Genomic DNA, 12,125 nt, shown 5'->3' on the forward strand with positions numbered 1-12,125 from the left:
TGCAAGGTATGATAGTGTGTTGCGAGATCATGTGGAAGCTACTAAAACCAGTACTGCAAAAGTGAAGTACTTATCACACCAGATTCAAAATAAATTTATAGATAGGATCGCAAGAAAGATATGGCAGACTATTTTTGATGAGGTTAGGATAACTAAATATTTCTCTGTTATGTTCGTTTGCACTCCAGATCTCTTCTGAATGAAACAAATATATCAGGTGTTACGGTACGTAGAAGCTCTGAAAACGGAGTGAAGGTTGTTGAGAGCTTTGTAGATACTCTTCCCTGTACTGGTGTGGATATTAGAGAAGCTGGGGAGGAAAACTGTTTAGTTATGGCTGATTGCAAGGGCTACAGCTGTGACACAGAGCTAACGTGGCTGCAGCATACAACAGTGTTGAAAATCAAATTCAGCAAGTAAATCAGCACGTCTTTTGTCCCATGTGCTTCCCATTCACTGAAACTGTGGGAGAAGCTGCTTCAATGATTGTTCCTCAAGTTGGAATTGTTCAGAGATTGTGTAGCTTATTTTCTGCTTCTGTGGGCTATGTTGAAAAAGCATATTAGCATGAAAAATTCCAAAACATGGCAAGATGGTCAGCAAAGGCAGAGGGAATCCAACCACTAAAAAACAGGTTGAGGGTGTTTTTGATGCTTTTTAGACACGATCATGGCTTCACGCAATCTTACACTAGAACTTAAGTTGGCAGATGATAGCTTGCAAACCAGAGCTTTCAATTGTTGTTTTGGAAGAGACAAGATATACTATCTCATCAAAAATTAACATTATGAGCAACAAATTTGAGTCTGTATCTTGACATTCAAATGGCTTGCAGTTTACTTAGCGGCCTTCAAGATGCTTTGTCAGAATTGTGGGCTTTTTTGGGTTCGTAAGAAAGCTCCTGCTTCGCAGATTGAAATGTTAGGAATATCCATGCAGCCCAAAGAAAAATAACGTCAAAAGAGAAAAATAATGCCAGGTGAACTTGCAAAGGACAAAAGATCATCAGAGTCTGAAAAAAAATTTCAAAACCCGTCTTAGACACAATATTAACACAATTGGAGGATAGTGTGCCTACGTATGATGAAGTCAGAAAGGTTTGCTTTTTTGATGAGCAGGAAACTAAGTCTCAGCACCGAAAACCTATAGAGGCGCGCTTGAAACTTAGCAAGCATCTGCCCAGAGGATTTAAAGTCTGAGAGTTTTGAAAACAAGATTGAGCTCTTTGCCAGTTTTTGCAAATTAATCTTTAAGGATGACTTAGAAACAAAGGTACCCATTGATCTCCTTAGCTATATACATGAAAGGTCTTTCGGTGTGAGTTTCCCTAACATGGAAACAGCACTGCATATATTTTACTGTCTTCCTGTAACCATGGCTGCTAATGAAAGCAAACTCAAATTAATCAAGTCCTAGCTAGGAATGTCCATGAGACAGGAAAGGTTAAGCAACCTGGCAGTTATTTCTATGGAGAACTAGGAAGCAAGGCAGATAAACTGGGATGAGTTAATAAATTAGATTGCTTCAGAGAAGGGTAGGGAGGTTCCTTTGTAGAAATACTTAGTGCTGTGTGTCTTTTTGCTATTGGTGGTGATGAGCAGATATGAGTCTTCCAAATCAGACCTGGAACACCCGGTTTACACCACTGTATGACAAGCTGCTGAACAGTAGCTGGAGGCTTTTTAAGAAGCCCCCATTCATCTAGCTGGGGTTCTTTCGGGGTGACAGGTCCTTTGTGACTATTTTCTGTTACAGAAGAACTCCGCAGAAGCTAATAGTGAGTCTTCTACAGACATTACATGTAGAAAGGAGTAAATAAGGCAATCAAGTTAATGAAAATTCTACTTTAAAAATGTAATTTTTTTAATGATTGACCTTTGACTGTAGCAAATGTGACTAAGGGCTTGTCTACATCACAAAGTTGCAGCGCTGGTGAGGGGGTTACAGCGCTGCAACTTAGGAGGTGTACACATCTGCAGGGCATCACCAGCGCTGCAACTCCCTGTTTGCAGCGCTGGCCGTACTCCCGTTTTGTCTCGGGTGTAGAGGATCCAGCACTGGTGATCCAGCGCTGGTAATCAAGTGTAGACACTTACCAGCGCTTTTCTTGACCTCCGTGGAATAAGCAGGTATCCCAGCATACCTGAGGAAGCCTCTGGTAATCAAGCTGGTCTCCTTCCCCGGTTTGCTCTCGCGTTCCCCGAACCCGAGCAAGCAGGTCTCCTTCCCTGCGGTTTGCAGGGGGGTTCAGGGAACGTGAGAGCAAACCGCGGCGAAGCTGGTCTCCTTCCCCGGTTTGCTCTCGCGTTCCCCGAACCCCGAGCAAGCAGGTCTCCTTCCCTGCGGTTTGCAGGGTGGTTCGGGGAACGCGAGCGCAAACCGCGGCGAAGCTGGTCTCCTTCCCCGGTTTGCTCTCGCGTTCCCCGAACCCCCGAGCAAGCAGGTCTTCCCTGCGGTTTGCAGGGGGGTTCGGGGAACGCGAGAGCAAACCGCGGCGAAGCTGGTCTCCTTCCCCGGTTTGCTCTCGCGTTCCCCGAACCCCGAGCAAGCAGGTCTCCTTCCCTGCGGTTTGCTCTCGCGTTCCCCGAACCCCCCTTGAAGCCGCCCAACAGCGCTGCAGTGTGGCCACATCTAACACCACTTGCAGCGCTGGTTGCTGTAAGTGTGGCCACTCTGCAGCGCTGGCCCTATACAGCTGTACTAATACAGCTGTAACAACCAGCACTGCAAAATTGTAGATGTAGACATACCCTAAAATAAATTCTTTTACTGTTTTGCATTATTGAAGGGAATGTCTATCCAGATAACACTGTAGTAATAATGCAAATTTAGTAATGATATTGAGTATCATTTAGTATGCAATATTACTGTTGTATGACTTAGGGTGACTAAATAGCAATTGTGAAAAAATGGGACGGGGTGGGGGGTAATAGGAGCCCATATTTAAAAAAAAAAAAAAAAAAGCCCCAAATATCAGGACTGTCCCTATAAAATCGGGACATCTGGTCACCCTAGTAATACTGTTGCAAAAAAATGAATGTAATTCTGACATGTATTAGCAGGAGTGTTGTAAGCAAGACAAAAGAAGTTATTCTTCCACCCTGCTCAGCACTGACAAGACCTAGCTAGAATATTGTGTCCAGTTCTGGGTATCACACTTTGGGAAAGATGTGGACAAGTTAGAGAAAGTCAAGAGGAGAGGAGCAAAAATGATTAAAGATCTAGAAAACATGAACTATGAGAAAAGATTGAAAAAATTGTGTTTGTATAGTCTTGAGAAGAGAAGACTGAGTAGGGGCATAACTGTCCTCAAGTTTGGAAAAGTTTGTTTTAAAGAGGAGGGTGATAAATTGTTCTCCTTAACCCCTGGGGACAGGACAAGAAGCAATGGGCTTAAATTGCAGCAAGGGAGATTTAGGTTAGACATTAGGAGAAACTTCCTAACAGTAACTGTACTTGAGCACTAGAACAAATTACCAAGGAAAGTTGTGGAATTTCCATCATTGGAGGTTTTTAAGAGTGTGTTAGACAAACACCTGTCAGGATAATAGAGGATGGTCTAGATAATACTTAGTCCTGCCTCAGTGCAGGGGATTGGACCAGATGACATATTGAGGTCCCTTCCAGTCCTACATTTCTATGATGCAGTGAATCTATTTTAGAAATTGTGAATAATAATATGAAGTCTATGCTAGTTGTGCAATCTAAAACATCCTAACACACACACACTCTGCATTCTGCCACTCACTGATGTGGGATGAAAGTCTTCCTTCTCAAGGAAACTTGGTTCTTGTAGATAAATGCAAGTGAGGACTCTCTCACAGGAGCTTTCTAACTTGCTAAGTGTTGCCGCAGACCTCTTTTTAGCTTTGAGGTTTGCTGTGGCTGGACCTCTTTTGCCTTAGGTTTTCTGGAGGGCCAATCCTACCAATTTCAGTAGCTTCCTTTGGAGCAATTACACCTCAAAAATGCTGGAGATATTGTGCTATGTCATGGAGGAGGGATACAGCAAGGGAAAACGTCAAAGGGCTGAAATTTAAAACTATGAAAAGTGGCTACCCACTACTAGCGCTATAGTGTTACCAGGCCTTTTGCTCAGGACCAGCCTAGAGAACTAGCAAAGTGGCAGGCCACAGAATGCCCTACTTTCCTTACAAATTGTGCAGCTCAGAGCTTGACCCAATCTCCCAATCCAGCGATAGGACTGGAGATGTAAACAACTCATGGTCTTTTTGGTAGCTCACATCCTCTCTTGGTCAGGACTCTGCACATTGAAGAAGCTATCTTTCTTTAATATGTGAGTTAAATGTGTTTGTCATGCAGATCTTGTTGTCCTATTCACTATATAATGCAGTTTTTAAATATATTTCTAAGCTGCACTGTCTTGCACACAGTAAAAGTTTTGGAGTGGCAGGGGAATGGATTATTTAAATATTTACTTCATAGGTGAAGCCATTCCAGTTGGATCAATATGACTGCCTACTTATCACCATTTATTGGTTACAAAAAATCCAGGTTTGTTTTTTTCCAATATATATTTATGCCCAAAACAATTTTTCTTTTACTTTTTTTTTTTTTTTTTGCCTTTTTATGCTCCTGATATTCTGCCACCTATTTTAAATTGTCTACAAGTGAAAATGTAAAAATTTTGAGCCCAGGGCACAGAAAGCTTGGATCCCACCAAAAAAAATATTTTATACATAAATAAATGTTTATAAATAAATCCTTGCTCCATTTTTGGTAGACTTTCTATCCATTAATGTTTGTAAATAAAGCAAAAGTAACTCTGTATTTTATATCTTAAGATATGTTTAACTGATATAGTAATGTTTTAATTTCTTGGTTGCAATCCTAACATTATTTGAACATACTTTTGGATTTAATAAAAACTATATACCTTATCCTTGTATTAACTTACATCATATATGAGGGTATAGTTTTCAGTTAGTTTTTATTTCAATGTATGAACATAGTATTGCATGGAAGTGACAAATATGTACATGACAACAGAAATAATAGTAGTATAAGAGATCCCTTATATATGGACAAATCAGAACTAATTCCTATGCTATGTATTATAGGAATGGGGTCCGATATCTATTTTTAATATTCATATTTAGCGGGAGAGGGATGTGTGTGTTGCATGTTGAGAGATTGCACATATTCATTCCGAGCTCATAATTTTTTAATGGTGAGGTCTGCTTGAGTGATAACACTGTTATTGGCTGCTTGTATATTAAGTAGTTGGAGGAGTATGGTGTAAGTTGTAAAGTTGTTGGATGACCATGTATTCTGATAGACCCAACAGCACATGTTCTGTAATGTGTGGGCAAAGGTTGTCCTTTATAGATGTGTATGGCAATCTACAATTTAGATGTGATAAGCCCCACTACTGTAATATGTAGTGTAATGTCATACAAGATACTACAGAACACATATGGTGTGAACAATCACATACTATTTTTACATTCATTTTTAGTCGTGCGTTAGCCAAAATTAAAATGAAAAATAAAGAGGAAGAGCTGACGTAGAGGCACATATTGTGTAAGTTAGTTTGAAAAGGCATTAACTGCTCCCAGTTCTCTCTCCACAATCAGTAAAATGTCTCAACACAGTTCCCCTGTGCATGGCTAAGATTCCAGGCTCTGTAATTGTGAGTTATCCACATTCCTCGTAATAAGGTAACAGTAGTATTTTGGTGCTAAAGGAACCAAATAGAAAATTATTTTGACAGATGAAATGATTATCAATTTTTTCTCATTGTTTCTTTTATTGCTGAAAAGCATCATAATCAAAGAGCTCTGAAACTTTACTAAGTTTTTGTCCTGTTTGTTCTGTTGACTTGTTTGGCAAGTCTTTGGACTTTTCTGTACTTCAACTTTGCCTTCTACATGCTGGAGCTAATAAAGCAGAATTCAGGACTTACTGTATACGTTCTGCACAGCACTCAGAGTGGTAAAACATTATAGAAGAAAGAAGTGATTCATCTCATCTCTATACATATTTTAGGATACTGTCCACTTATTAACTCTATCTTCTTTAAAAGAATGAAATATCTCTCTTATAGGAATTTAGTGGAAACAGAATGCAGGAAAGGACTTTTCAGCTGAAAAAACTGCATGGTACTTTAATTATAAACCCTGAAGGAATGAATGTGGAGTTCTTTAAATCTTTGAATATTGATTATTGACTTTTCGCTTTTCACTTTTTATGCAAACACACAAAACATTGAATTTACAGTAATTTGGAAAGGAGGATGGCTAATGATGGTAATCAGTGCTCCTGGTTCTGCTTTCCAGCCTCATGGTTCTATAATGACTATGGACAAATCAGTTGAGCCAGTGTTTTCAGAAGTGTCCATTAATGTGGAATGCCCAGTTGGAGATACCTGTAATGCTCCCTCGTTCTCCAGTGGGAAGGAAGGCCACCCTGCCTCATTCTGTTCGGGTTCAGTCCTTAGGCTCGGGTCGCATCGGGGTGGGGGGGAGGGCTAGCCATAAACAATCTAGAGCTCTGGGCCTGTTTGACAGAAGCAAGCAGACAGCAGTCTGGGGCTCTTGCCCCTGGGCGGACAGCACCCGGCATAGTTTCTAGCTTGTAGCCCCTCAGTGGGGTTGACAACACTTAACAGTCTAGGGCCCTAGCCCTCAGGCTGGGCTGGTGGTAGGCTGTAGCCTAAGACTCCCAGCCCAGGCAGCCAGCAAATACACCAAGTCAATGAGATCTAGCCCTTTGGGCGGAGCAGAGCAGGGGGCAGGCTTTAGCCTGGGCTCAGGCAGACAGTAAACAAATGCAGTCAATTAGCTCTGGCCCTTTGGCAGGCAGAGCCGGCTCCAGCTTTTTTGCTGCCCCAAGCGGCGAGGAAGGGGAAAAAAAGCCATGATTGGGGGCACTTTGGCGGCAGGTCCACCACGCTGCTTCATTCTTCAGGAATTCGGTGGCCAGTCCTTCCTACTGAGAGGGACTGAGGGACCCGCCACTGCATTGCCGCCGAAGACGCGGATGTGCCACCCCAAGCACCTGCTTCCTGCGCTGGTGCCTGGAGCCGGCCTGTTGGCAGGGCAGAGCAGGGAGCAGGCTTTAGCCTAAGCTTGGAGCTCAGGCAGCCAACAAACACACACAGTCTTGGGGTTCAGGTAAGGGGGAGCGCCCTCACAGTCTAGGGGCCCTGAAACGGGTTTGCCCACTGGCAGTCTAGGATGCTAGAGGGGGGTTCACGGAGCACAGGCCTCGTGGCCTAAGGTGGAGAGTCGGCCACCCCAGGGTTGGGGTGTCAGGGACACGCAAGCCTGCCTTGCTTCACCGCATCTCAGCCCAGGGCCCTAACAGTGGCAGAGTAGTCTGCCACTTAGTCAGCAGGGATCCAGCCGCAACACGCTGACTGAGACACGGTCAGCCCTGTAGCCGGCCTGTCGTTGGCTGCTCTTCAGCTACTGCCTACCTCCCCGGGATCTGGTACCTCTATCTTCCAGAGGTTCTTGGGCTCCTCGGAGTATACAGCCAGTGGCAGTCCCAGCAACTCCTCGTCTGCGTTCGTCTCCTCTGGGGTCAGGGCACGGCAGGGAGCAGGCTCCGCTCCTGGGTGCCGCAGCAAGGCAGAGGTGTGTCTCCTCCGCTGGCTCCGGCCCAGCTGAGTTTCAGAGGCTTCCTTTTATACTTCCTGCCTTTCCCTGGTGCTTCCAGCGAGGGGGGTGGGATGGGTTTGGCTCTGCCCACCAAAGGGAGTGTAGTGCTCCCTTGTTCTCCGGTCCAGAGGGAGGCCATTCTACCTCACTACAATACCCTTCTGATTTTCGGAGATGCTGAGGACTTGGAGTTCTTATGGTCTTCAAATGGAGTTTTGGGTACCTAGCACCTCCTGGAAATCAGATTTGTGTGAGCAGACAACTAGTGTACAATTCCAGAATTGACAACCCCAAGTGTACAAAAATCTTGAATTGGGCCTCAAATATTCATAAGTTTTTAAAAAAACAATTTTTGGTTCTCATTTGACTTCTGGGTTTTGAGTCTTAAGGTTCATGTTCCCAAGCTTTTCCACAACTTTATAGGCTAGAATGGGGATGAGATGGGGTGGGGAGAGTGTTAAGTGAAAGATGAGATTCTCATGTAAGCAAAAGACTCCAAGAGCTACAGCTTTAAGAAAACCACCAAATATCATGATACTCATGATAAAATTAGGAGAATTGGTAACATTACACATTAGATAATCTAACCTCTGTGCCTAATGTTACTTAGCTGTCTTGCGAATTTGTTGGGAGACTTAGATGTCTTTGTGATGTGCTGCAAAATCCTGAAATGAAAGCTAATTTTATAGCTCAATAGTGTTTCATTAACCTTCTTCAAATGAGTAAGAAATGTTATTCATATATTCATGCAGCTCCTTCTGGGTGAAATCAGAGCACAGTGCTCTGTAATTTTCAAACATTACTGTTAGGTGGCTGGAGCAAGTTATAGTGACTTGTTTTAGTCTGCTTTTTTTTCTTCCTCTCTTCACTGATTTGTAAATATTTCAATAGTGTACAGTAACGCCTCACTTAAAGTCATCACAGTTAACGTTTTTTCGTTGTTATATTGCTGATCAATAGGGAACATGCTCGTTTAAAGCTGTGCAATGCTCCTTTCAAACATCGTTTGGCACCCGCCTGCTTTGTCCACTGCTTGCAGGAAGAGCAGCCCGTTGCAACGAGCTGGTGGGGGCTTGGAACCAGGGTGGACCAGCAGCCCCCGTATCAGCTCCCCGCTCCCATAAGTTCCCTGTGCAGCACTTGCCCAGCAGGCTGTCAGTTGCCCGCAGTTTAGCTGTCCCTTCCCCCACTGTCATGTGCTACTCCTGTCCCCTGGCTTGGAGCTGCTCCCCGAGACTCCTGCTCACTGTGCGAGGGAAGGGGAGGAAAAGGGGGGGGCTAATGTCAGGGTGTTCCCCTCCCCTCTGCTCCTGCACCCCGCTTATCCCATCTTCCATAGAGCAGGGGGACACACAACAGGGGTCAGGACAGAGGGAGCTTGCTGGCAGCAGCTGTGGTCTCAGCAAGCTGATCTAATTAACAAGATGGTGTACTTAAGCGTAGGATCAGCGTACTTAAAGGGGAAATGCGCATCTCTCTCTCTCTCACGTGGTGTGTGTGTCTGTCTCTGTCTGCGATGCTGTGTCCCCTCCCTCCATTCCTGCTGCCTTGTAGAGTGAGACTGTGAACCGTTGAGGGCTCAGCAAACTGCTAGTTCATCATTTAGCAGTAAGGCATTTCCTGGGAAATATCCCACCTCTGAGTCCTCCACCTCAACCAAGCTTCACAGTCATCATCACTGTGTACCAGTATTAAATTGTTTGTTTAAAACTTATACTCTGTGTGTGTGTGTGTGTGTGTGTGTGTGTGTGTGTGTGTGTGTGTGTGTGTGTGTGTGTGTGTGTGTGTGTGTGTATATATATTTTCCCTGGAACCTAACCCCATCATTTACATTAATTCTTATGGGGAAATTGGATTCACTTAACATTTCGCTTAAAGTCACATTTTTCAGGAACATAACTACAATGTTAAGTGAGGAGTTCTTGTGCGTAAATGATGGCTGGTTCAACTTACTGCTTGTGTTTATAGCGACATCTAGTGGGCGTATTATTCAGTAATATGCAACACCTATAAATATCACCTCTTATTGGTAGACAAGCGCTTCCTTTGACTTTAATTTATTCAAACATGTTTTTCAAGTGTTTTTAGTAAAGCCTTATAACAAATGTAGCGTATATTTGTGTATTCTTAAGAGTCAGCACTTCAATTTTATTTTTTTTCTATGACTTTAGACAGAAGACCCAACCATGGAACGGCCATACACATTTAAGGATTTCCTTCTCAGACCAAGAAGGTAAGGTGTTTTGTATACAACAAAAATTCTGTTTAAAAATAAAGTATCATTTCTTTATTAAAAGAGTACTGCCTGATTAATCTTCTTTTTTAATATTTTCTTGTTCTTTAGCCACAAATCTCGAGTAAAGGGTTTCTTGAGACTGAAAATGGCCTATATGCCAAAAAATGGAGGTCAAGAGGAAGAAACTACTGAACAAAGAGAGGAATCTGAGGTAAGAAATTCCACTTATTTCCCTTATTATTTTCCCCCAGTCCCATGTTGAAGTTTTTGGGCTCATTAAAGACCAGGCATAAACTCAACAGAATGCCATCCTGTAGTACATGGAGGAAGAGTAAATGATGATTTTCGAAGAAATGGACTAGAGGAAATTACTGTTGTCTACTGGGTTATTTAGCCTCATCTGCCTTTGTCATGAGCCATTTCAAGTCAAGGCCATTATTGTACATTTTGCTGTCATCAGAAAAAATAATACGTTTAAGACTCCTTCCTCCAAAGAACCTACTTAATTATAAGATTTTATCTTGATTAGACAAATGAAGTCTGTCTCAGCTTATTATATTTGTGTCTTTTTGAACCTGGCAGTTTTTTTCCTTTAGTGCCCAGCAAGATGCACTAGCTGGCACCCCCTGCCCTACCCTCCTAACCCCCGTCACCCACTCCCCCTCAAAAAACCCTCCTCCACTGAATTTTCATTAAGTGCTATGTTTGTTTATTTTTGCCTGATCCGTTTTTATGCCAACCCATTTAATTAAGTTTTTGCTCTATTTTCCACCAAAAAGGAACTTTTTCCACAGCCATATTTTCATGATGAAAGCATGTTTTTGTTTGTTGTATCATTTTAGTGTTAATCTTTCTATTACAAATAATTTTTAAATGAACTTACTATGTTCTCTTTGATTTTTATTCTTTTTCATTCATTCCTTCACTCCTCTTGCCTTTCCTTTTTAAGAGTGTGTATCTTTACCTCGCTTTGCTAGACTGTTTGTTCCCTTGGTCTAATTTTGAGGTCACTTTTTTTTAAATATTAGTTACCTTCATAAATCATTTTATAAGGATTAATAAATGATTAATAGATGCCATATATGTATGTACAGACATAAGTCATACATCTCATGCATGGTTAAAGGATATCAGTAGAAGGTTTATAAAAACCATCCATAAGTAACCTATTGACCAGTGGACTCGATAACAATTGATTAATCAGTGATTAAAACATTTACTAATTTATTATCCCTTTATAAACTATTTCTTCAAGGAACCCTAATACAAAGTGTGGCCAATTTTAAGTACCACTACTTCCCTTCATCTTTCTACTTCCTTGTTCCTCTCATTTTTCTGGTGTAATATGTTCTCATTCTCCTTCCCATTACTTCCTTATCGCTCTCATTTCCTCTTTACTTCCACACTCTCATTCCATCTTACTCCGTCTATCCACCATTCTCATTCTCTCTCACTTTTCCACTCTTTTTTCTATTGTATCCTCTTACCCCTTTCCCCATTGCACTTGTCTTCCTTTTCTGGAGTCTGGGCATCATTGTATTGGCTCAGTGAACATCTGTGCCCAATGTGAAGCTACATTCAAAAAAGCTAACTGTGTGAGGATGCATAAGAAATGGGATGGGGAATAACACCTGAAACATTGGAATGCCTTTCTTCCTTTATATTAAATCAATAGTATGGCCTTACCTAGAATACTGTGTTCAGTACTAGTCACTCAGTCTCAACAGGATAATGCAGAACTGGAGACGGTTCAGAGAAGAGCAACAAAAATGATCAAAAGGCTGGAAAACCTCCCATATGAAAAGAGAGTGAAAAAGGATTGGGAATGTTAACATTAGAAAGGAGGTGAAAAAGAATGGACATTATAAAAGTATATAAAATAATGAGTAATCTAGAAAAGATAGATTAGGAACTTCTGTTCTCCCTCTCTTCCCTATCTCATAATACAGGAACAGTGGGCATTAAATTGAGTTAAAAGGTGGAAAATTGAAAACCAGTAAAAGAAAATACTTTTTCACACAACACATGACTAATCAGTGGAACTCATTGCCACAGGAACTCATTGAGGCTAAGATTTTAACAAGATTCAAAAAGGGACTGGACATTATATGGCTATCAAGAATATCCAACATTATAATCAAGGGCAACAAATAATTTGGAAGGAATATTAGACCTTGTGCTGCAGGATAGATTATTCCTGATCTAATTACTGCAGGGTTCTTCCTCTGAAGCACCTGGTTCTGGCCATTGTTGGGGAGAGGACG

At 42.0% G+C, this 12,125-nt stretch overlaps 1 protein-coding gene across 12 annotated transcripts in view; it reads left to right on the forward strand.

Moving 5' to 3' along the window:
• The window catches only part of NEDD4L (NEDD4 like E3 ubiquitin protein ligase), a 359,045-nt gene that overhangs the window by 250,368 nt on the left and 96,552 nt on the right, over positions 1-12,125 (forward strand). For all 12 annotated transcript variants that reach the window (XM_050944652.1, XM_050944654.1, XM_050944655.1 and 9 more), the window contains 2 exons: positions 9,797-9,858; positions 9,970-10,072. In XM_050944652.1, the coding sequence (XP_050800609.1) occupies positions 9,797-9,858; positions 9,970-10,072 (165 nt within the window). The remainder of the gene's footprint in view (positions 1-9,796; positions 9,859-9,969; positions 10,073-12,125) is intronic.

The sequence above is a fragment of the Gopherus flavomarginatus genome, chromosome 3 (assembly GCF_025201925.1).
Source record: "Gopherus flavomarginatus isolate rGopFla2 chromosome 3, rGopFla2.mat.asm, whole genome shotgun sequence".
Classification (NCBI taxonomy): domain Eukaryota; kingdom Metazoa; phylum Chordata; order Testudines; family Testudinidae; genus Gopherus; species Gopherus flavomarginatus.